This window comes from Carlito syrichta, unplaced genomic scaffold (genome assembly GCF_000164805.1).
Source record: "Carlito syrichta isolate Samal-C Ts95f unplaced genomic scaffold, Tarsius_syrichta-2.0.1 Scaffold287770, whole genome shotgun sequence".
Classification (NCBI taxonomy): Eukaryota; Metazoa; Chordata; class Mammalia; order Primates; family Tarsiidae; genus Carlito; species Carlito syrichta.
In genome coordinates, this window is record NW_007231866.1 from 278,599 (window position 1) to 304,645 (window position 26,047).

Here is a 26,047-nt window from a genome sequence, read left to right on the forward strand (position 1 = left end):
GGGAGCAGCCACTGCACTCCAGCTTGGGCGACAGAGTGAGACTCCAACTCAAAAAAAAAACAAAAAAAAAGAAAGAAAATGGCACCAAATGTTGAAAGGAGAATTCCAATTTTACACAATCTCTTCCAAAATACAGACTAGGAAAGAACACTTTCCAACTTACTTTATGAGGCCAGTCTTACCCTGATACAGAATCAGACAAAGACCGAAGACCAATATAGCTCATGAACTTAGATACAAAAATCTTCAACAAAATATCAGCAATTCAAATCCAGTAATGTCTAAAGACAATGACACACAGCATGACCAAAGGGGTTTGCGCCAGGTATGCAAGTCTGGCTAAATTTGAAAATCAATGACTGTCATTTACTATATCAACAAGTTGGAAGAAGAAAAACCTTAAATCCCATATCAGTTGATGCAGAAAAAAGAAAACACCAACACCCCTTCATTATTAAAAGCAAAACATAAAAAACCCTCTTTGACCGGGTATGGTGGCTCACGTCTATAATCCCAGCACTTTGGAAGGCTGAGGTAAGAGGATTGCCTGAGCCCACGGGTTCGAGACCAGCCTGGGCAACTTGGTAAGACCTCATCTCTACAATAAATTTAAAAAGACATGGTGGTGCATGCCAGTAGTTCCAGTTACTTGAGAGGCTGAGGCAGAAGGATCACCTGAGTGCAGCAGGCCGAGGCTGCGGTGGCCGTGAGCATGCCCCTGCCCTCCAGCCTAGGCAACAGAATGAGACCCCAACTAAAAAAAAAAAAAAAAAAAAACCCTCTTCATGTGAAGAGCTGCAAAGGGTTACCTTCAATTGATAAAGACTATCGACAAAAAACCCACAGCCAACATCTCACTTAACAGCGAATGACCGAGGGCTTCCTGCCTAAGACCAGGAACAAGCAAGAATGTCTACTCTCACCACTCTTATTCAACACAGTCCCGGAAGTCCCAGCCACCGTAAGAAGGCAAGCAAGAGAAGCAAGAGAAACACGGACGCAGTGGCTCACGCCTGTCATCCCAGCACATTGGGAGGCGGAGGTGAGAGGACTGCCTGAGCCCAGGGGTTCGAGACCAGCCTGGGCAACTTGACGAGACGTCATCTCTACAGTAAATCAAAAAACCAGCCAGGCATGATGGCATGCGACTGTAGTTCTGGCGACTTGGAAGGCTGAGGCCAAAGGATGCCCGGAGCCCAGGAGGTCGAAGCTGCCGTGACGAAACAAGTGAACTAAGCCTTGGCTCCCCTCAAGACATTGGCCTCCGCCTGACTTCTTTTTTCCTAACCCTTCTTTCATCCTCCTTAAGTCAGAGCCGCTGGTTGCTACTCACCTATTTCCTAAAACCTTGAGTCGGTCAAGGAAGCCGCACGAAGACAGCCCACCCAGGGCCCTTGGACAAACTTTGCAGGCAAGCACCTTGGCATGTCTTCCCTGAAGGACACTCCATCTTGTCACTCCAACCCAGTCTCACGTCAATCTCACGTCTATATCCTGTTTCACCCCACCCCCCATGCCTCCGACAGCCTTTAAGGCAAAGGCAACCCAAAGTGCAGAACTGTCTTCCTGATCCCTTTCACTTTGTCCCTCCACCCAATTTCTTTTCCTTTCTTTTCTTTTGTGAGTTGGAGTCTCACTCTGTGCCCAGGCTGGAGTGTAGTGGCGTGCTCCTGGCCATCACAACCTCGACCTCCTGGGCTCAGAGGGTCCTTCCTCCTCAGCGTTCTAAGTAGCTGGAACTACAGCGTGCGCCACCATGTCCAGCTAACCTTTTGATTTATTGTGGAGACGAGGGCTCACCAAGTTGCCCAGGCGGGTCTCACACCCGTGGGAATCCTCTCGCTTCCGCCTCCCAAAGTGCTGGGATGACAAGCGTGCACCACCACACCTGGTCTCCTCCTCCCCTTCTCTGCCTGTTTTGCTGTCCCAGCCTCTTCTGTGGAGAACAAGGGCACAGACCAAACCGGAGTCAAATCCTGATTCCTCCACCTTCTAGATGTGAATGCTTGGACAAATGACTGGACCTCTTGGTCTCTGTTCCCAGTGTGTGAGATGGAGATGATAACACCTACCTTGCAAGACTGAGGTGAGAAGTCAAGAGAATGTTTTTACTAACCTAGGCACAGTGTGTACTCGGAAATGGCAGTTGTAATTGTCACCGTTGTTGTTGCTGTTGTTATTACTGGTAGCAGGAATGCGCTTCCTGACTCACATGCTATTATTTGGAAGGGACAGGGGACGGTAAATGATTTCTATGAACGAGAGCACATAATCCTGCCTATCTGTTCAGTGATCCAGTAACAAATGGAAGTTCATCACGGGCACCTACACAATCCAGAGGAAATGGTCGAAACTGCATAAGGGCAACTTCAGCTAATGCAGGTATATGCTGACACCACCATCCATCTGCATAACCACAGGTAAGAGTAACTCACAGTGTGGGCAGGGCTGCTGATGTCTTCGCAGTTTCAACACCTCACAACCTCAAGGCAGCACCTATGCCCAATTCACAGATGGGGGAACAAGTGATATAATCTAGTCCCTGTGATAGAGTCAAAATTCACACGCAGGTCTTTCTGGCTCTGACAATCTTGTGGTTTCCACCACTGGGGTTTTTTGCGTGGTTTTTTGTTTTCTTTTGTTTTGAGACAGAGTCTCACTCTGTCACCTAAGCTGGGGTGAGTGACAATCACGGCCACCACAGCCTTGACTTGCTGGGCTCAGGCGATCCTTCTGCCTCAGCCTTTGAAACAGCTGGAACTACAGGCGCGAACCCAGCTAATTTTTTTGATTTATTGTAGAGATGAGGTCTCGCCAAGTTGCCTAGGCCGGTCTCAAACCCCTGGGCTCAAGCAATCCTCTCACCTCCACCTCCCAAAGTGCTGGGATGACAGGCGTGAGCCACCACACCTGGCCGTTTTTTTGTTTTGTTTTGTTTTGTTTTGTTTGATGTGTACATTTGTAAGTGTCAGAAGGCTGAACTCACTAAAGGAAATGTCAAGTCAACAAACGCTGGTCTCTCCTCTTCTCATTCAGCCTCTCTTGGGTTTAGCGGAGGACTGTTTTCTTGGCAACGTTTTTGTTCTGACAACTGAACAACCAACCAACCAACTAATCAAACTTAGCCAGCCTGTACTGGGGACTGCAGGGACACCAGGAAACACGGCCCTACCCTCAGGCCAGTGCTGGAAAGAGAAGTAACCCGCCAGAGTAAGAGCATGGGGTCAAGGGTCAAAGGAGAGAGAGGCCCAGGAGGGGTTCCCAGGAAGAGGGACCCTTCTGGAAGGATAATGGGAGCGTGGGCTTGGGATGGGGAAAGAGACCGGAGACGTACTTCTGGTGGGAAGTTTTGCAACAATGAAGGCCAGGAGTGGACACGAGGGCATGCTGTGCCAATGGAGACGGCGGCGGCCTGCAGTCCAGACTCGTTTGCAAGGAGTAGTGAGAAATAGGGTTGAGTAAACACAGGGCGGGGCCCTAATATGCTGGATTATGAGCAGCAAAGCAGAACTTGGACGTCACGTGCTGAACACTTGGGAGCTGTGAAGTTTTCAGAGCTAGGGAGGAACACCGACCATTGGATGTTTAAGCCGGTTCTGCGCACTTGCAAATTGTCTTAGCACTGATGTGTTGTCTGATTCGAAGTAACTAGAATCAGGAGTTCTGTGTAAAAAGAAAATGCAACACAGGACGTGTCTAAGGATCCTGGCAACACTAGTATCTTGGAGTGCCATAATTAGAAATTTCACTTAAAAGTGATTTGCCATGGAAAAAAACAACATCACAGGGAAGAGCTGTGATTTCAGAACAACAGGCAGACAGGCACAAGCAGCCAGGCATGGAGCAGAGGGAAGTATGCAATCTTCCTGGTAGAGAAAATGCCCCCAACCAAATACTTTTTAAAATGCAATGGAGTACCTTTTCTGCAATGGCCAGAAGAGAGATCCAATTTTTATAAGTCTTGTACCCAATATTAAGTTCACAAAGTGTCTTTCTTTTTTTTTTTAAAGAGAATTTTGTTAGTTTTTTTTTTGTTTTGAGTTTGGGTCTCTCTGTTGCCCAGATCATGGGCTCACCACAGCCTCCACCTCCTGGGCTCAGGCGATCCTCCCCACTCAGCTTCCCAAGTAACTGGGACTATAGGCTCATTTTTATTTTTATTTGTTTTATTTTATTTTATTTTTTTGAGTTGGAGTCTCACTCTTTCGCCCAGACTGGAGTGCAGTGGCCGCTCCCGGCCACCACAGCCTCGCCTGCTGGGCTCCAGTGATCCTTCTGCCTCAGCCTTCCAAGTAGCCGGAATTACAGGCATGTGCTACCACGACCGGCTGATTTTTTAAATTTATTGTAGAGAGGAGGTCTTGCTGCCCAGGCAGGTCTCGAACCTATGGGCTCAGGCAATCCACTCACCTCAGTCTCCCAAAGGCGCGGGATTACAGGTCGAGCCACCGAGCCCAGCTATAGGCTCATTTTTAAATTTTTTTTTTTTTTTTTGTAGAGATGAAGTCTGGCTATGTTGCCTAGGTTGGTCTGAAACTCCTGGACTCAAGCGATCCTCCCACCTCGGCCTCCCAAAGTGCTGGGATTACAGACTTGGGCTACCACACCAGACCAGAATTTTTGTTTTCGTCTGTCCTTCCAGTTAACATCCCGGAAACCACACAGAAAGACTGACAGAACTCCACTGCACCATTAAAACCAGATATTGAGATAAATAACAACATACACAAAAATCTGCTAAACTTTAGACAATTTGATGATTTATCTTTCTAGATTGTTATGTGGACATTAGGAAAGATATTTCCAAAACAGAATGCAGGCCTTTTCTTTGGGATGTGGGAATGGAGGTTTAATAGGTGAGAAATCTCTTATAAAACAGAGGATGAAGCCGGGCTCAGTGGCTCAACCTGTAATCCCAGCACTTTGGGAGACTGAGGTGAGTGGATTGCCTGAGCCCGCGGGTTCGAGACCCACCTGGGCAACTTGGCGAGACTCATCTCTACAATAAAATAAAAAATTAGCCGGCCGTGGTAGCGCACGCCTGCAGTTCCAGCTACTTGGAAGGCTGAGGCGGAAGGATCATCGGAGCCCAGCAGGTCGAGGCTGCAGTGGCCGGGAGTGGCCACTACACTCCAGTCTGGGTGACAGAGTGAGATTCCAACTCAAAAAAAAAAAAAAAAAACAGAGAATGGGCACAGTGGCTCACGCCTGTAATCCCAGCAATTTGGGAGGCAGAGTTGAAAGGATCACTTGAACCCAGGAGTTTGAGATCAGCCCAGGCAACATAGCGAGACCTCATGTCTACAAAAAAAAAATTTAAAAAAAATAGTGGGGTGTAATGGTGCACACCTGTATTCCCAGCTACCCAGGATGCTGACGTGGGAAGATCACCTGAGGCCAGGAGGTCAAGGATGCGGTGAACCATGGTCATGCTCCTACACTCCAGGCTGGGCAACAGAGTGAGACCCCGACTCAAAAACAAAACAAAACAAAAAACCCAGACATAAGTTGTTTTACACACATACTTCCATCCCAAAGCCTGGGGAAGTATTTTTTACCTTCTTAGCCTCCATTCCAGGACCCAAGTGTCAAGAGCATGATACCTTCTCCCTTATTGGGTGTCTCTTATTCATACTTACCTGTGAGCAAACATGGAATCCAGGCGTAGAAGACCCACATGATAAGACTTGTCCCGATTTCTGCTAGCACTATCCTGAAGGTCTGTGTCTGGCAGACTCAGTTTGACCCGGAACGTGGTTTCCCTCCAGAATGAAACGTTCCATCCATCTCAGCCGTCTCTGCTGGAGCTGCTGTCTGAGTCGCAGCAAAGCCCCAGTCGCCCCGGAGCCGACCCAGAAAGCTCAGAGAGGGCGGGCTTGGCAACCCCTCCTTTCTGCCCAAACCCAGATATTGCATCAGAGGGAGTGGCCTAGGGAGCATTCCAGAGAAAGTGGAGCTGGAGAATCCGCCCAGGGGAGAGAGCTCGACCACAGGCTCAGTCCGGGGAGCCCGGCGCCCCAGAGGCCAGAGGGTGGGCAGCTTGCCTCCGCTTCGTTCACTAGCTGTCCCCTTCCAAGCTGCCTTGGGATGCCTGTGGAGGAGCGTGGGATTCACCCTGACAGCAGTGCAGGCACAGGAAGGGTCAGAAGCACAAATCTGATGTCATTCCCCCTATAGGGGCTTTTCAAACGTTAACGACTGAAGCGGAGTGAGCAGGGCAGGGGCCAGATTGCAGGCGGAGGGTCCGGAGGGAGCAGCGGCGGTCGCCTTGCTGAGATGTTGTTGGCCTTGGCTAGGTTTCCCATGGCCGTAGGGAGAAGGGGCCACCTTGGGGAGATACGGGAGGCAGGACTGACGGCTCCTGGGTACTGAGTGGCTGGGGGAGAGTCTGGGACCAGGTGCGGAGCATGACTTTCAGGTTCTGGTTGGGGAACTGGGTGGAGGTAGCATCTCACCTGAAACAATGGAGAGATGGGTGTGGCGGGTGGGGTCGGGACAGGCAGGCTGGGGGTGATGCGGAGGAAGGTTGCATGTGTTCAGCTCGACACGCTTGAGCGCGAGGTGCTTCTGAGGGCAGGGGGCGTCTCCAGCGTGTGAATAATCTGTCTCAAGCCGAGTGGGGTCAAGGACATGGTACCTTCTCCCCTAACTCCAGCATCGCAGTGATAGCTGACAACGGGAAGTAGTGAGATCAACCAGGGAGAGTATGTCGATTTAAGGAGAGCGGTGGGTATGCCCCTAAAGAAGACCAGGGCAAGAAAAAATAGGGGGGAAGAGAAGTAGGTCGAGGAAGTGGTCCCGGAAACATTGAAGGATAACGTGATCAAGGGCAGTGCAGAAGACAGGGCCAGTGAGCCAGTCACTGGAAAATGTCAAGCCAGGCGTGGTGGTTCACACCTGTCATCCCAGCACTTTGGGAGGCCGAGGTGAGAGGATTGCCTGAGCCCAGGGGTTCGAGACCAGTCTGAGCAACTTGGTGAGACCTTGCCTCTACAATACATTTTTAAAAAAAATAGCCAAGCGTGGTGGCACACATCTGTGGCTCCAGCTACTGGGAAGGCTGAGGCAGAAGGATCGCCGGAGCCCAGCAGGTCGAGGCTGCGGTGGCCGGGAGCGTGCCACTGCACTCCAGTCTGGGCGATGGAGTGAGACTCCGACTCAAAAGAAAGAAAAAAGTTCTCTGGGTTTTGCAACTGGGAAAGTCCCTTGCAATCACAGCAAGAGGAGTTTCAGAAACTGGAGAGTTATGGGTTAAGGACTAGACAGGAAAGGTTGAGCTATTTTTGATGCAAAGGGGAAAAAAGCAAGGACCTCTTTTTTAGTAAATTTATGTAGTATGGACCAGGTACTGTGGCTCAATCTTGTAATTCCAGCACTTTGGGAGGCCAAGGCGAGAGGACTGCCTGAGCCCAGGGGTTCCAGACCAGCCTGGGCAACCTGGTGACACCTCGTCTCTACGATAAATTAAAAAATCAGCCGGGCATGGTGGCGCGCGCCTGGAGTTCCAGCTGCCTGGAAGGTTGAGGCGGAAGGATCGCCTGAGCCCAGCAGGTCGAGGCTGCGGTGGCCATGACTGTGCCACTGCCCTCCAGCCTGGGTGACAGAGTGAGACTCCGACTCCAAAAAAAAAAAAAAAAAAAGCCTTGCATAACCATTATGAGAATTAAAGAACACAGACACAGCACATCAGCCCAGCGCCAGGAATCCTGTAGGTCTTCACGTTCATAATATTAACAATACCAAAATTGGGATGTATTTGCTCGGAGTGGCTGGCCCTCGGCTGGCTGCCCATCTTTCAGTGTGGTCCCTGGACCAGCAAAGAAAGGCTTCCAGTTGAAGGTATCTACTAGAAAGTCATTGCTCTAAGCATGGACTCTGGAGCCAGGTTGCTGGGGTTGGCATTCAGGCTTTGCCAGCGACTAGCTGTGTCCTTGAGGCAAGTCATTGAAACTGCCTCGGTGTTCTCATCTGTAAACTGGGAACTATTATATAATAATAGTCTCTACCTCAGGCTGTTGTGAGGACTGAGACAGGAACTCAAAAGAGGATCTGACCTAAGGTTAAGTGTACGGTAAACTCTGGCTGGCTGTCTCTTTACGACATCACGGTTGAGAACGTGGTGTGTGTTTTCCTTGTCCCCAGCACTCTGAGTCAGGGGCCACCACATCTGGGTCTTGACCTCGGTCACTGTCTGCTTGTACCTGGTCTCTCACTGCTCCTCTGGCATCTGATCCTGTCTCGCCTTTCCGTTGGGTTTGGGCACACCCCAACTTGGCCTCAAACAACTGTCCCCAATCTCACCTCTGTTCTCTCGTCTTGGCTTCCTGATTCCTTTCTCCCGAATCCACCTCCGCTTACAGTTCCCGCAGGTCACAAGTTAACCAACAAGCCCGTGTGTACTGGCTATCTACTGCGTGCCAGGAATCGTCTTCAAGGCTTTCCATACACTATGGACATGTCCCTACATTGTGCAGCAAACTTGGAAGGTAAAAATGGAATTCTCTACTTGTCAGATGAGGACACAGGGCTCAGGGAAACTGGCTTATTGTAGATCACCCCAGAACTAGGAAGTCCAGCTGAGGCCTGCCTGACTCTCAGGCCCAAAGGAATGCTCACGTTGTGTCTGAGGGCCGCAGAAGGGTGAGTGGCCTGAGATGAACAAAGGCTTTAGTGAACAGGCTTGCCTCGATATGGGTTCCAAGGAGGCGCCCATCTAGATACGGGCGGGGATGGGGGGAGATGCATTCGCTGTCCGGCATCCCAACTGGGGGGATGACATGAGCGGGGCCCGAGGATGGAAAGGTTGAGGGGAACACGGACTGAATCAGAGGATGAAAAGGGAAGGGTAAGGCGACAGAGAAAATGGAGGAAAGAGTAAGGCTCACTTAGCTATGCTGAGGGGAAGAAGGAGACTTGTTCACCAGACTTTGAGGCCTTTAGATGGGAACTTAGCAGCCAGGCTCGGTGGCTCAGCCTGTCATCCCGCGCCTTTGGGAGGCTGAGGTGAGCGGATTGCCTGAGCCCGCGGGTTCGAGACCCGCCTGGGCAGCGAGACCACATCTCTACAATAAATCAAAAAATCAGCCGGGCGTGGTAGCGCACGCCTGTAATTCCGGCTACTTGGAAGGCTGAGGCGGAAGGCTCGCCGGAGCCCGGCAGGTCGAGGCTGCGGTGGCCGGGAGCGGCCACTGCACTCCAGTCTGGGCGACCGAGTGAGACTCCAACTCTTAGCACTGCTTGGGCATGGGTCTCTGTCAAGACACCACTGCCCAGCACCGCCATGCTCTGATAAGACAGTTCGGCCTGCAGGAAGAGTCTGTCCTCGCTGGGCACTGAGAGGCAACGCCATCTGCCTGTCATGGCTTTTGAATGACAGTCCTTCTCAAGCCTGGGTCATGACCCAACAAGAAGCTCAGACCACCCACCTCTTCCTGGGCCACGTCGTCGGGTGAGGGCTTCTGGAGGGAGTCAGTGATTCTGCCTTTCTTTCCTGGCCTTGAGGGCCTTCTCTCTCGAGACCGTCTCACCTGGTGATGATCCATCGTCTTTGCAACGTGCCCAGATCAGACTGTCCTCCATCCTGCAGCCTGTACCGCTCAGGTTAATTTTCAAGGTCAATTTCCAGCTCTTCCCCAGAGTTGGAGGATGACCCGTGGTCTGGAGCTCACACTGCTGGGGAAATGTGCTTATTTCCCATCCCAAGCAGGCACCACCCAGAAACAGGACCTTGGTTCCTGCAACACCATTTGCCACTCAGATCGCTGACTTTCGATTCCGGGAGGAAAAGCAGGCAGGTCAAGGGGTTGTGTGGAGAGGCGAAGAGAGGCCGTCGGGAGGGACGGGAAGCGTGAAGGCTGAGAGCGAGACTCCCGAGCCCTGTGTGTCCTGCAAGGCCAGGAATGGAGGAGCCAGAGAAGCATCCAGGGTGTCAGTCGGAGGTCCTCTTCAGAGCTGTGCGAGTCCATGAAAGGCCCTGCAGCCCTGGCATGCACCACGTGGCCAGTAACTCCATCCCAGGACCCTTCCTTTTCCTGCTTAGCAAAGAATAGTTCCTTCCCTTTGTACCAATATTCCCAAGTATCTCTGTTCATCTGGGCTCTAGCGCAGATGACATTGCGTTGTAACTCACTGTCTACCTTTTTTCTTTCTAGAAGTAACACAGGGCATTTATTATTTTTCAAGCACTAAAGCCTTTATTCTGTGGTAACCACCGCTTTGGAAAGAGGTCCAGCATGAACGAAACCCAGCTTCAAAGTGCACGGAGGTGACTGAGTGCTTCAAGTGACAATGAGGAAGGGAGGGTGCAGGAAGCAGAGAGGGCTGGAGCAGAGATTGCATTTGTTCATGGGTGTTTATCTGGAGGAAAAGCAGATCTCTCCTCATCTTTTTATGTGTTTACTTATTTCAAGTTGGAGTCTCACTCCATTGCCCAGGCTAGAGTGCGGTGGCATGCTCACGGCCACCCCAGCATCGACCTGCTGGGGTCCAGCAATCCTTCTGCCTCAGCCTTCCAAATAGCCACAGCTATAACACCCTAATTTTTTTTTTATTGTAGAGATGAGGTCTCACCACATTGCCCAGGCTGGTCTCGAACCCGTGGGCTCAGGCAATCCTTTCACCTCAGCCTCCCAAAGTGCTGGGATGACAGGCTTGAGCCACTGCACCTGGCCTGGCTGCTGTATTTCAATCACCGGTTAATCCTGGTCACTGTGATTCTGTCAAGTGGACGCACAAAGTGCCCCAGGTCAATTCTCAAGAGGCCTTTTGTTTTTGAGTCAGAGTCTCACTGTCACCCAGGTTGGTGTGCAGTGGCACGCTTCCAGTCACGGCAGCCTCGACCTGCTGGGCTCAGGCAATCCTTCTGCCTCAGCCTTCCAAAGTAGTTGGAACGACAGGTGTGCGCCACCATGCCCAGCTAATTTTTTATTGAGTTGCCCAGGTTGGTCTCGAACCCTTGGACTCAGGCAATCCTTCCACCTCGGATTACTGGCATGAGCCACTGCGCTTGGCTAGAGACCTTTTTGTCATCCCATATAAACTAACTGCCTCCACCTTCACTCTCAACCTTTCTTGCTCTGCTATATTTCAGAGCTTTTCTCTAATAGGCATTACATCAAAAAAAATGTAAGTTTCATGAAGTTTTGTCTATTTTTCTCACTGCTATATTGCTGGAACAGCATGAGCAACCAAATATTTGAGGTGAGTTGGCTGGCTGATTGGATCACCAAAAGCTACTTAAACATACAGACACACAACCATATACACCCCATGTCCTGATGAAATCAATATTTGTTTCCTATAGCTTCCCCTTTGTCTCTTGTCCAGAAAACGTCAAAACAGGCTTGTTTGAAGATACTCAGGGATTACTAATTTCCTTCCTAAGTATTCAAAAAATATCAACTTAATAGTCACTCTTGTGTTCAGCCCTAAAATAGACAACACTTAGCTGTCTCATTCCGGAATCCACCTTTTTTCCTCCATAATTTCCCAAAGTCTAAGATATAAATTATCTGAGCCACAAAATGTATTTTTACCTTAGATGTCGATTTTAATCTACTGGGAAACATTCTCAAAAGCACTTGGGTTTAAAACATTTACCTCTGTGAACACAGCTGATGATAACTGAAACTCCTCCTGTTCTTAAAAATCCGAAGCCCAATTTAGGTCTACTCATTAAAACAAACGAGTCTCAGCAAACAGTGCATACTTCCAGGTCAAAAGAGCGCCTCATCAGTAACCTAGAACTAGTTTATTTTAGTTCCTTAGACACTTGGTTTAGGTCATTTGAAAGCAAGAAATTAGGGTGTGGGCACGCATAGTATGCTGGTTGGTCAAGTGCTTAAAAGATGGCAGAGTTGAGTCACATCAACTTGCTAAACCCGACAGAACCAGCTTGTTAGAATAGAGTAGCAAGTCAGTGCTTCCAATAATGGTTTTCACCAGAAGTAGTAATCTGGTGTGTTTTTTTTTTTTTAAGCCCACTGGAGGTGTGGTGGCTCATACCTGTAATCCCAACACTTTGGGAGGCTGAAGCAGGAGTGGTGCCTGGAGTTCAAGATCAGCCTGGGCAACCAACATAGTGAGAAAAATCAGCCAAGTGTGGTGGCACACATCTGTAGTCCCAGCTACTTTGGAGGCTGAGGTGGGAGGATCACTTGAGCCAAGGAGGTCGAGGTTGTGGCAAGCTGTGATCATGCCACTGCCCTTCAGCCTGGGCTGCAGAGTAACACCCTGACTTTAAAAAAAAAAAAAAAAAAAGCCCACTAAATGCTGCTTGGAACATAAAATCAGAGTATCATTTGTCCTATATCAAATGTCCCTTAAAGAAAAAAATGACCAACACTGTGAAGCTATTTGGAAAGTTAAAAGATCTAGATTGACTGCAAGACTATAAAAAGACCCCCTTATCTTCTAGCAATGTATTAAAATGGAAAAGTTAAAGTACAATGTAATATTCCATGCCCAATTTATTGATTTGTACAACGCATCTGAAGTGTTTTTAAAAAATAATTTCCAGGTTCTACACCGAAAACTGTTACAGGAAAAACAGGGAGTAACAGTGACTGCATCTGGAGATATGGAATATGAAAGTTAAATACACAAACAGAAATTCTTGTCATTCCCAACTAGACTGAGTAGTAGGGGTAGGGGACGAAGGCGCAGGGTACCTGGCTCCAGGAATTCGATTTTCCACAAGCCCAGCTGTTTCACCTAGTAGCAGCTGAAACCAGCTGCCCTGACTCCAAGACTGTCCTTACCCACCACTGGCACTCGCCGTCAGTGTGTCAGTTCTTCAAAGTTTTAGTGCCAACAAGCTTTCTTTCAAAATATACATAACCTTTGTCTAATAAAAATCCCAATCTCCTCTTTGTTTAGACACACTGAAAACCACTGAGTCTGTGTAAGCCCCAAATTACCATTCTTGCTTCCCAAATGTTTTAAATGTAGAGATTTGTCTCTATATTTTTTCGACGGAGACATTATATATAGTGTTTGAATTTTTTCACCATATGCATTGGCAAAAATAAAGGGCACCACCCATACTAGACTCTAGGTGATGGTTGACTTGTGGAAATTCAATCATGTTATCAGCTTCTCATTTTGAAAGGGAAGCCAGCACTCTGGATTTTATGTGAAATTCTCCAATTTTTAAATGTTGGCAATTATTTTTTTAAGCATTGTATAGGTTGAACAGTATTCCTGCATAAATCCACTGTGCTTGGATGTACCCTAAACAAGGCAAGTTTGAAATTCAAACTTCTAGATATGCGGCTGGGCCTGCCCAAGTCAAGGTGCTTTTTTCGAATTCTCACGAAGGTATGACATAGATTGTAGCGACCCTGCTTCTTTGCAGTCCTTGGATTAGATAATAGAGCATTACAGCTAGAGATAATTTAAGTGCCATGTATCCACAGGGGTGACCTTATTCTAACAACTCAAGCTATTCTTCTGCTAAGCCTTTTTATTCTTCTAGCAATGGCAATAAGTTGCACGAAGTCTTCCTATTTTGCCATATCTGTAAGACAGCTATTCTCGCTAGGTACACGTGTTAACTGTGTATGCTGAAATATGTGTGATATACATCTGCGAATATATATTCAGCTGAACCTAAGGACTCATGATCAAATAAAGAATCAACAGTGATAGTTTTTCTTATTAAGCTTATATAATGTTCTAAAAAACCTTCTAAGCCGGGCTTGGTGTCTCAGCCTGTAATCCCGCACCTTTGGGAGGCTGAGGTGAGTGGATTGCCTGAGTCCACGGGTTCCAGACCCGCCTGGGCAACGAGACCTCATCTCTACAATAAATCAAAAAATCAGCCGGGCGAGGTAGCGCATGCCTGTAATTCCGGCTACTTGGAAGGCTGAGGCGGAAGGATCGCTGGAGCCCAGCAGGCCGAGGGCGACAAAGTGAGATTCCAACTCAAAAAAAAACCAACCAACCAACCTTCTTCCCAGATTTTGGAGAAGTTATTTGTAGAAGTGGGCTAGGCAGGGTTGCATGCATGTGTATTTAAAATTGATAGCTAAGCATCTCCTCACAGGTGGAATACACTTCTGTAATACTGCTCTTCCCAGGAACGTCCTATCTAAAAACAGGTATACACAGGTCAGTGTGTTGTGATACAGACACCATGATGGGAATAAGGAAATCCAGTTTCTAATGTAAGTACTGCTGCGACTTAGCTATGCAGATATTTTCTAGCATTGTTCCAGTTCTTCAGAAAATGGTTTCAAGTAAAATTCATGCTTTTAAAAACAGCCATTGGTGTAAAGATTGGGGTAAGAAGGATAAAATAAAGTAGTCCCCAGCGAGGTTTTCATACCATATGAGAGCACACAACAGGTCTTACCAGCCCGCATGGGTTATCTGGGAACCCTACAGTTATAATCAACCTAATTATGACAGAAATATGCACTCTGCTTCCAGTGCAACTCCATTTCTAGTCATTTTCTCAAAATTCTGCTGTTAATATCAGCTCAGTGGGTTTTCTAGAAATAGCTTATGTCTATGGTACAAAGTATTAATTGGTCCTTTCTTAAAACACCCATTTTTTCCCCCATAAGGAAGACTGGGTTTTTTGGGAAAAAAACAACAAAGAACAAAAAGAAAACATTATCAAATGTATGTGAACAATTAAATAAAAAGATGTTTACTAACTAGTCATTCTACAACCATTTGAAAATTATTTTCCTCAACTTATATCCATGGAATTTTACAACAAAGAAGGTAAGCATACATGATTTTTATTTCTATTAAACTTACCTACTAATAATTACTTGAATAAATGGCAGAGCACTGAGTTAGATATTGAATTGTGAACTAAAAGGCTTTAAAACAGCAAATTCAGCTGGGCTCGGTGGCTCAGCCTGTAATCCCACGCCTTTGGGAGGCTGAGGTGAATGGATTGCCTGAGCCCGCAGGTTCGAGACCCGCCTGGGCAGGCGAGACCTCATCTCTACAATAAAATAAAAAATGAGCTGGGCGTGGTAGCGCGCACCTATAATTCCGGCTACTCGGAGGGCTGAGGCGGAAGGATCACCAGAGCCCAGCAGGTCAAGGCTGTGGTGGCCAGTCTGGGCGACAGAGTGGGACTCCAACTCAAAAAAAAAAAGCTAATTCAATAAAGACAAAAATTTGGGAGAATAAAAATCAATGTCTTAATTATATTTGTCAACTTCCATTGCTTATGGAAGAAGCCAGGGCTGCCACCCAGTGGTTATATGTCTTTAGGGAATTTTAAAGATTAATTTTTTTTTTTTGAGTTGGTATCTCACTCCGTTACCCAGGCTGCAGTGCAGCGGCACGCTCACGGCCACTCCAGCATTGAACTGCTGGGCTCTGGTGATCCTTCTGTCTCAGACTTCCAAGTAGCCAGAACTACAGGTGCACACTACCAAGCCCGGATAATTTTTTATTTTTTTATTGTAGAGATGAAGTCTCACCAAGTTGCCTGAGCTGGTCTCGAACCCATGGGCTCAGGCAGTGCACTCACCTTGGCCTCCCAAAGTGCTGGGATTACAGGCTGAGCCACCGTGCCTGGCCGATTTTAAGATTTAAATTTACAAAATTTAAAAATCCATAAATTACACAATTCAATTATATCATCAGAATTCTGGCGCATTAAATGTCTGTTTATAACATAGCAAAGAATGAAAACATTCATATGCTTAGGCAGCACTGAGAGAACATTTGAAAATATCCTATGACTCCCTGCTGTTTACTAAGTTATGTGATTTTAATAAGTATTTTCAATTAAAATATTGATGGTTACTTTGCTTATATTCAAATCTCCAGTATTAATGGGGTAAAAGCTGTGACCTAAGCTACGGCTGGTATTCTTCTGTGGCCTGCGGGCGATGATTCAGTACTTTAGAGCAGCCCCTCATTCACACACACAAATCCTACTTGGCAAAAACAAAGAAGAGATTTTTAAAATAATATGAATTTCTCAAATCACAAGCACACTGTATTTTCCCCTCAGGTAAACGTAAATTTTAGTGTCCTGGTCAACAAAAGCCAAAGTGTAAAGGAGGAAATAAAAACAGGAAATACTTTTCCTGACAATTACTGATGTTTAGTATCTCATGGCCTTCTATTTCCCCGGAACTTGACCATGACTTACTTCACACTGGCAAAAATAAAACATGGGCCAATACAATGTGCTTTGGTAAGATAATCCTAAGGGAGAAAACAACACTAGAGAATCCATTTGTAGAATGAAAAACTAAATATCTCAGAGGCTGCTTTGTTCTCTTGAATAATCAGATGAGAGAGAAGTACTGGGGGAAAAAATGCTTAAGACTTTAGTAATTTTTGTTTCCAAAAGTGGTGAATTAAAACTGTATGCTTGTCTCATCTGTTTTGCTGTACACTGAGGAATGGATGAACTTTTAAAAATGATGGCACAACATATTTGGTATCTATCATAGCATGTGACAAATACAATACCTGAAAATAATTTCTAAATTTCTGTTTATTATTGCTATTTAGTCACAGAAATGATTAACACTCTAGGAAATTTATTTCAGCATATGCCATATATAGATATAATAATTTTATATGAAGAGAAACCATGGCAGAACTAACAGGGTGCCTACACAAGGAAATAAAGGAAAGGCAATAAAGGAATTCTTCCATATAAAGACTTCTTATCTGCAGTATTTGATTATTTTCAAAATACAAAACCTTAATATAGAAGCAAAGAGAAAAACAGCAAAGAAGAAAACAACAAAAGATCAAAGATAAGGAACTGTTCTATGGATGTACTGCATACACAGTATATATGTATGGGCTGAGTTATAATAAAAATACTTAGGTATTATAGTCAATTCTCATATAGAGTTAGAAACAGCAATTTCCAGTCAAGCACGACTGGACCAATATCTTTTCAGTCTCCAATTACATGATGAATTAAAGCTACGTAGCAGTCACTTCTGGTCAGCAGTATCATGATAAATGCTTGACAAGATATAATCTTTCTCCTTGTTCACTTGTAAAAATTGGTGCCTTTTTGTAATGTTCTACAAGTTCTTCCATGGTGCTGAATTTACGCTGTCCAATGCAGTAGACAGTCTCTTTTAGTTGGACTTTAAAATGCTTGTTTTTCCCTTGTGCTTTTAACGATACTGAGAAATCATTTGGCTAAAAGAGAAAAAACACAGAGTAAACATTTTGAAAATCACCTGTCAGCATTTTTCTATTAAACTAGTAACAGCTAAAACTTGAGCACTAATACCAGGTACCATTAAATTATTTACGCAGATGATTTCCTTTACTCCTCTCCAAACAAACCCTTTTTACAGATGAGAAAAATGAGGTTCGGAGAAGCTTAACCTTCCCAATATCACCCACCTAGTTAACAAGAGTCAGGATTCATACTAGTATGGTCAAAAGTCTCTGAACATACACGGTCCTGCTGCACGCAGCCACAGCAAGTCTTTTAGCTTAACTTTTGACAAGAGCTATCTTCTTCCCAGCTAGAATACTGGGGAAACATGTGAGAAAATGTAACAGCCCCAACCCATTCTTTTTCAATTTGTAGCTAATAGTAGCTGTCGTAGGAATAACACCCTGAATTCTCAAAAGTGAAGGACACACAGACGAGAATTAATCTAAACGCTAATGACAGGCCACAAACTCAAATGCCTGCAGAGCCAGAAGAGTAAACAGGTAAACAGATGTCAGGGTGGAAGGACAGAGGTACAGGGGATGACAGCGTGTGGTCAATCTAAAGGAAGTGGCCCCTTCTCAGTAGCGACTGTGGTCCACAGGAACAGGGGCTTAATGTTGGCAGACACCCAATTCTAAACGGGATGTCTGAAGTCTAAATGTTTATAATCAGTCTCTCAGTACTTAAATACTGGCAGTGGATTCAAGTGTTTAAAAAACACTGTGAAGACTCAATGAAATATGCCTATTTTAAACTTATAACTTAAAATAATGGTATACTGTATTTTGGCTATTATCTATGCTCAGTTACTCACAAGAAAATACACATTATTTTGCATTCAAACTACTTTCCTTTTAATTAGGTGGGGTTATTTTTTGTTTTTTATTTTTCTAGGGAGAAATGGGAGAGTACTTTTTTTTTTTTAACCCAACACTCTACTGAATAGTCTGTATAAACTCCAGAAGCCTCTTTTTATACAACTACTTCCAAAGTTTCCAACAGTGGGCCAGGTCAGGCAGCTGATGGAAAACAGAGCCCACCATTGTCCCCTTCTGCCAACCACCTGTCTTCTGAGAGGTTAGGCACAGGCCCCATTTTCTTGAACTTCACATTAGGAAGTTCAACTAATCTCTCTTACTTTATCTGCTGGCTTTCTTTCAACCTTTTGTATCATTACATATTCACTTTTGTACAACTATATTCACACAAAGCCAATATTAATCACTATCTGATACATGGAAAAGTAGTGATATCTTTTATCAAGGAAAAAGAAAGGCCATTTTTAAGGAAAATGAGTATCATCACATTCCAATATCCTAAATAGTTCCCTAAAGAGACCACATAACTATATTCTTAATTTTTGTTGTTTTAAGTTGTACTGTTTACTAGTATTACAATATAACTTACCTTTTATTGCAAATGTACTTCTAACATGGGAAGTGTTAAAATAGGTTTTTGAGGTATGTAGTAAAAGTGTATTCTAAATACAAACAACTGATTTATGAAGAAACTTAATATAAATTTTTTAAATCCAGGAACTTCCTATGTCTTAAGAATTCCAGAAACTACCACAGCCTCAACCTGCTGGGTTCAGGCAAGTCTTCCGCCTCAGCCTTCCAAATAGCTGGAACCACAGGCATGCACCACCATGCCTGGCTAATTTTTTTATTTACTGTAGAGACAAGGTCTTGCCAAGTTGCCCAGGCTGGTCTCAAACCCCTGGACTCAGGCAATCCTCTTGCCTCTGCCTCCCATAAAGTGCTGGGATTATAGGCATGAGCCACCGCGTTCAGCTATTTTTTTGCTTGTTTGTTTAATACTCAAAGTTCTGGTTGCATTTACCTTTGAAAATCAACTTACCGAAGATTCACTGTCACGAATGAGGAAATCCCCTTCATGCCCTCTTTCATTTAGCGCCATTTCTGCTTGATGCCTGGTGACTTTGCCATAATACCAAGGATTGCCAGCAAATTTCCCAGTGAGTGAAGGCCTAATGTAATCACACTGTGGAGGCGATGGCTCCAAACCTGAGGTTAACGGATTATTCTGCATGATGGTGACATAGTTTTTTGGCACCAGACCGACCATTCCGTTGATCTTCCTGCACTTCCACCACTCTGGGTCGTTTTCCGGCTTCTCGATAACATCCATTACATCTCCTTTCTCAAAATTAAGTTCTTCATCATTGGACGAGCTGAATGGGTAAAGAGCCTGTACCACATGCAGCACCTGCCCAGTGTTTAGGTTATTGACAACTGCTGCTAATTTCTCTGACAGAGAGCCCACATGGTCACCCAAGGGACTGTCACCTTCTTCAGTTACATAGTTTGAAGGAAACCACCCAACTTGTCCATTGTAGCTACCCCGCCACCACCCGTCACTGCATTTTTCCATGACGATCACCTTTGTCCCTTTTATTAATGATAATTCATCCTCTCGCTCAGCCATGTAGTTAAACTTCACATAAGCAGGCATGTTGAGGTCATAGAGACGCTCCCCTGGGTCAGCAAAACTGTCATCGGCAGGCGATGCAGAATCTGGCACACTAGGTTTCCTCTTCACTTTTCCAATGCCTGTTTAAATAAAAGGGGTAATGAGAAGAGAATATGAAAGAATGACTACCCAAAAGCCCAACTTAGCCATTATTTAAAAAAAAAAATCAACGCCACAAGGTTTTTTTAGTCTTTAAATTTAGATAACAAATGTCCTCGTGGTAAAATTATCTTTTTGAAAACACGATGTACATTTTCTTTCCATAACTAAACAGATTTAACTGCAGTTATTACATGTCAGTTCACCTTCTTATCTTTTCTCTGGACAAAAGCCCTCAAGTAACTATATAACGTAATTTAAAAGTTGCCCTAAGTTAATGAAATTCTCTTAGAGGTAAATATAAATTATTTTCCTCATAGCTACAACCTAAGTACACAAAGGCTCCACCAAACCCATCTACATCTTGTCTTAGTTTATTAATCTAGATTCTACAATTACCTGTACGAAATAAAACAGTAAGTTAACTAGAACTTGATATGCAACACAGAAGTGTAGTTATACCTGGGTAATCTTCCATTTGCTTTCTTTGTTCCCAGACCCAGGAAATTCTATTTACCTCAAATGTTTATTTTAAAATAATATATTATTTATTTGTTTGTTTCCTCCACCCCATTCTCATGTAACCTCAAGGGCAGAGATTTTTGCTATCTTGCTCATGAATATGATCTCAAGGACCTTGTACAGTGCTTAATACACAGTAAATGCTTAATAGTCACTGAAAGAAATGAGAAACTCAACAAACGGTTCTAGCAACACAAATGCAGGCTACGTCAGCTTCATTCAGGCATTCTTACTGTTGCTCATTTTTTAGCGTGTGATTTTATGCTCTGTTTTACCTAGAAAACTGAGGGTTTCCTGGGTAAAACTTTTCGAATTCCTTCTCATTATCCCAAAACTCTTAGCACCCTCACTCTCTTGCTTCGCCCAGGTCTCCAAACCCTCATCCTTCTGGGTTCTTCAGAGCATCTTCCCTCTTTCCAGACTCATCACCATCCTTGTCTCAGTCCCTTCAACGATCTGAAAACACACCTACCTATATTCTACTCCAAAATAAAGTTACTTTGTCTCCGCTGCTCCTTTTACATGATGCTGTTCTTCAAAAAGTTGTCTTTCCCCTCTCCCAACTTTTTCTCCACTCATCCTCCTCTGTAGGAGCTGATCCTCCATCTCCAACCATTCCACCACAACCATTCGAAACCATTCTTTTCTTTTTTTTTTTTTTTTGAGTTGGAGTCTCACTCTGTCGCCCAGACTGGAGTGCAGTGGCCGCTCCCGGTCACTGCAGCATCAACCTGCTGGGCTCCGGCAATCCTTCCGCCTCAGCCTTCCAAGTAGCTGGAACTACAGGTGCGCGCCACCATGCCCGGCTAATTTTTTTGATTTATTGTAGAGATGAGGTCTCGCCTGCCCAGGCAGGTCTCGAACCCGCGGGCTCAGGCAATCCACTCACCTCAGCCTCCCAAAGGCGCGCGATTACAGGCTAAGCCACTGAGCCCGGCTGAAACCATTCTTTTTAGCAGATGAAAACTGTGTCATCCGCTTACTGCCACGTCAGGACATGCTAGAGTCCCCCCAGGTGTCTCAGACTCCCTATGCAGCAGCCAAGGTCTCCATTATGTTTTCTGCTTCTCTGACTTCCCTGAGTCTCCTGTTTTCCCTCCTGACATGTTTACATATTCTTGTGCCTCTGTCTGGGCTCTTCTGAATCTTATTTTAACACTGCAATGTACTTATGTACTTGTCTGTCATCTTCCTCGATGTAAGAGTGAACTTCCTCAAGGTAGAAAACCAAATCTCAATCTCTTGCAACTCCAGTGCTTAGCAGAACCTACATCAGTAGGAAGAACAAAGTGAACATTTGTTGAAAGAACACTGAACCATGCCTTACTGACAGTGTTTCCCAGGATGCCATACTTGACCCTCTAACTCTCTTTCAAGAAAATCATATGCTTTCATTTTCTGCTACTTCTGTTTAGAAGTCTCCCGGATCTCTTTGCAGCTCCAAGAGTTTTCTGGAATTCAAGCATAATTCCAGTCGTCGCTAGACACCCACAGATTGTGCCATCAGCCACTCAAACCCAACACCCAAGTCCAAGTAAAAATAACCCCTCCTATACCCACAAATCAACTTCTCTCCTCCCAATTTTCTTCCTTAGATTACTGGCTAATGGTGCCATCATTCTGAAAAATCTTTACATCAGGGATGACACCACCCAAAATGGCAGAGTTGGGAACTCCAGGGATCTGATCCTTCAAAAAGCAACTAATGAGCTGGCAAATACCATCAGAATAAACTCTGCAGAATTCTGAAATCTAGTATGAAACTTCCAAAATCTATGGCAAGGCTTGCCGAAGAAAGAAGCTGCTGCTATGTAGTAAAAAGAGTGCTGGGGAAGCTTACGTTGCCTGCCTGCCTGCCTTCCGCATGGCACAAGTCAGCAGTGGCTGTGACAGCAATCTGCACTCCCTGATCCCAGAGGGAGTGTGCAATTTACTCTTAAGAATGGTGGGCGCAGTGGCTCACGCCTATAATCCCAGCACTTTGGGAGGCCGAGGTACTCATGGGTTCGAGAGCAGCCCGGGAAACTTGGCAAAACCTCATCTCTACAATAAATAAAAAATTAGCTGGGCAAGGTGGCACATGTCTGTAGTTCCAGCTGCTTGGAAGGCTGAGGCGGAAGGATCGCCTGAACTCAGCAGGTCAAGGCTGCGGTGGCTGTGAGCGCGTCACTGCACTCTAGCCTGGGCAACAGAGTGAGACTCCAGCTCAAAAAAAAAAAGAAATTGTGATGGCAGGTTTCAAGTTGTCTGGCAATTCCTGGTAGGACTTGAGCAATGGCTTGCCTTGGCTTTGCCTGACTTGGAGCATTCTCAGGGCTAGGGAGTCTTCCTGGATGACTTTTGCCAAAACCACTTAACTGATACAGCAGCCTGGGGCAAGGGACAACAACTGGGACAAGGAACAGACAGATGGAAAAGCCTGGACAGAGAGGGATGAGAAAGGACATACGTGGGGTAATCAGGTCATTTAAAGTGGGCCACGCACACAGCCAGGACTGAATGCATGCTCAGAAAAGGCCCAAGAAGACCCTAATCCTTCACCCCTGGCTCATCTTCAGGCTCTAAGTAAACAGTAAGTGAAGGCAGAATTGTAATGGTTCAGCTAAGCACTAAAAGAATGTCCCAATATAAAGCCAATCTGTAAAGATGGGGAAAAGTATTTTTTCTTTTTCTTTTGGCTTCAGATGTTTAAGGAAACTCTGTCAAAACATTAACTGACTATTAAGCAGACGAAACACAGGTTTCAGTGGCCACACATGACTAAGAATATACACCTTACAAAAAGTTTAGAAAAATCACTAAACAAGCAAATAGTCACCGCTAACAAGAAGAAGCAATAATAAACCCCAGAATCTGATGCTGAAATTAAAAAAAAGCAAACCAAGAATTCTAGAATCAGTAAAACTGTCCTTTGAAAACAAAGAATTTTAGACATTCCCAGATAAACAAAAATTAAAAGTCTAAGCAAAGACTACTAGAGAGTAATCTGAGAGAATAATTTGACATCATATGAAGAAATAAAGAATAGTAAAAGTAGTTACATAAGTGAATATAAAAGCCAGTAGTACTGCATTTCTTATTCTATATGATTTAAAATACAAACGTATAAAACAAAAATTTCAAATCCAGGTTATACATGCACACAATGTTTAAAGATGTAATATATAAAAAAGATGGGGAGCTGCAGAGGAATTATGTATAATACTGAAACTAAGTTGGTATTAATCAAACTTGACTTTAAAAACTTAAGATGTTGACTGTAATCCCCAGAATAACCACTAAGGAAGAACTTCAAACAATCAAAAAAGAAAAAGAAAACAGTACATCAGAAAAAATAAATCACAAAAGAAGGCAGTAATAGAAGAACTCAGAGGGAACAAAAGGTAAAAGGCATACAGAAAACAAACAGCAAAACAGCAAAACCCCTTCCTTATCAGTAATTTCTATGTGTGCAAATGGATCAGAAGTAACATTATCTAACTCTGTTATCTACAAAACACTTACTTTAGATCCAAAGATGCAATTAGGTTTGCAAGTGAAAGGATGGAAAAAAGACATCCCATGCAAATGATAACCAAGAGGCTGAGGTGGCTATATAACTATCAGGCAACAGACTTAAAGACAGAAGTTGTTACAAGAGGCAAAAAAGGACACTATATATTGATAAAAGGATCAACCCCTGACAAGAAATATAACCCGTGCTTTGCGTCTAATTCTAGCACTTTGGGAGGCTGAGGCAAGAGACATGCTTGAGCCCAGGAGTTTTAAGACCAGCCTTGGCAACATGGTGAGACTTCATCTCTACGAAACAAAAACATGCACCTGCAATTCCAGCTACTGAAAGCTAAGATGGGAGGATTGCCTGAGCCCAAGAGGTGGACGCTGTGGTGAGCTGTAATCAGGCCACTGCACTCCAGTCTGGGCAACAGCATGAGACAGGGGCTTAAAAAAAATTACAAGTATAGGCTGGACATGACGGCTCACACCTGTAACCCCCAGCTATTTGGGAAGCCGAGATGGGAGAATTGTTCGAGTCTAAGCCAAGGATGCAGTTAGTTGGGATCATTTCACTGCACTCTAGCCAATGAACAACAGACAATGGAGTGAGACCTGTCTCAAAAACAAAACAAAAAAACAAAGCAAAACAAATAAATACACACCCAGCAACAGAGCCTCAAGACATAGAAAGCAAAAACTGACAGAATTAAAGAAAGAGATACAGCTCTACAATATATGAGAGGGACCCAAGAAAACCCAGAATTTATTTATTTATTTATTTTTTGAGTTGGAGTCTCACTCGGTCGCCCAGACTGGAGTGCAGCGGCTGCTCCCGGCCACCACAGCCTCGACCCGCTGGGCTCTGGCGATCCCTCCGCCTCAGCCTTCCAAGTAGCCGGAATTACAGGCATGCGCTACCACGCCCGGCTGATTTTTTGATTTATTATAGAAATGAGGTCTCGCCGCCCAGGCGGGTCTCCAACCCGCGGGCTCAGGCAATCCGCTCACCTCAGCCTCCCAAAGGCGCGGGATTACAGGCTGAGCCACTGAGCTCGGCTACTCAGAATTTATTTATAAAAAATTGTACAGTTACTCCTACATGTTCAAACTCCAGCCACCTTCAAAGAACTTTCTGTTGATGCAATGCACTTACTGAGATGCTTTTTCCACTGCTGAAAACAGTTTTTTAACTCATTGATTTTGACGTCTTTTTAGTACTTCTGTGTTTTTTGCTTTACCTCTTCCACACCAGCAAATGTTTTCCTTTGAGGACTTTTCATACAGGGAAACAAACAAAAAAAGCTGTTTGGGGCAAGAGTCGTGAATAGGGAGGGTGAGGCACAGGGATCACGCTGTTTTGGGTCAAAAACTGCTGAAGACTCAGTGTGGAGTGAGCACTTGAACTCATAAATCCCCTGTCATGAAATGGGCAAACACACTGATAGAAGCTTCACAAAAATTTCACTGAATCTGAACACAGCCTCTCACAGCAACACTAGCTGGTATACTGATGCTGATGGGTTCCTAGAACACGTACCTAGCAGATGAAGCCTATACTACAAGATCATTCTAGTTTTTTGGGGCACCCCTCGTAGCTGGAAACATTAATACCTAACTTTCAATAATGAAAGGAATCAGAACTTGAATACTATCAACCAACTAGACCTAACAGACATATATAGAACACTCATTCAAGGCAGAGCAAAACACAGTACACATTTTTCTCAAGTGCACATGAAAACAATCTGCAGGACAGATCATGCTAGGACATAAAACTAGCCTCAATGAATCTGAAGTTGAAATAATACAAAATATCTTTCCTGACCACAGTGGAATGAACCCAGAAACTCACAACAGAGAGGAAAACTGGAAAATTCACAAATATGTGAAAGTTAACCAACACACTCTTAAACAACGAGTGGGTCATAAAGAAATTTCAGACGAGATTAGAAAATACTTTGAGACAAATGAAAATAAAAGCTAACATACCAAAACCTATGGCATGCAGAAGCAGCAGTGCTGAGGGGAATCTACGGCTCTTAAAGTTTACGTTAAAAAACACAAATCAGGGAGCGGGGCAAGATGGCGACCTGGCAACCCGGTGTCTGAAGCCCTCTGCAAGGGAGATCTGCAGTGGGTCTCTGACTCTCGCCCCCGGGAGGCTGGGGACCCCAGCATCGCAGCCTACTCCTCAAACAGAGCTCGGCCATCGCTATCACTGGAACATCGCAAGGACTGGACATTTTTACTGCATCGTCCTCG

General features: G+C 45.0%; 2 protein-coding genes across 3 annotated transcripts in view; both read right to left on the reverse strand.

Moving 5' to 3' along the window:
- The window catches only part of IL20RB (interleukin 20 receptor subunit beta), a 33,518-nt gene extending 23,976 nt beyond the window's left edge, over positions 1 to 9,542 (reverse strand). The window contains exons 1-4 of the mRNA XM_008053002.2: positions 9,426 to 9,542; positions 8,617 to 8,819; positions 5,989 to 6,091; positions 5,640 to 5,727 (exon numbers count right to left, since the gene is read on the reverse strand). Coding sequence (XP_008051193.2) covers positions 5,640 to 5,727; positions 5,989 to 6,091; positions 8,617 to 8,819; positions 9,426 to 9,542 — 511 coding nt within the window. The remainder of the gene's footprint in view (positions 1 to 5,639; positions 5,728 to 5,988; positions 6,092 to 8,616; positions 8,820 to 9,425) is intronic.
- Positions 9,543 to 16,459: 6,917 nt separating this feature from the next.
- The window catches only part of NCK1 (NCK adaptor protein 1), a 31,049-nt gene continuing 21,461 nt past the window's right edge, over positions 16,460 to 26,047 (reverse strand). For both annotated transcript variants that reach the window (XM_008053003.2, XM_021709942.1), the window contains 2 exons: positions 19,034 to 19,746; positions 16,460 to 17,145 (listed from right to left, as the gene is read on the reverse strand). In XM_008053003.2, coding sequence (XP_008051194.1) covers positions 16,951 to 17,145; positions 19,034 to 19,746 — 908 coding nt within the window. In that variant the 3' untranslated portion in view covers positions 16,460 to 16,950. The remainder of the gene's footprint in view (positions 17,146 to 19,033; positions 19,747 to 26,047) is intronic.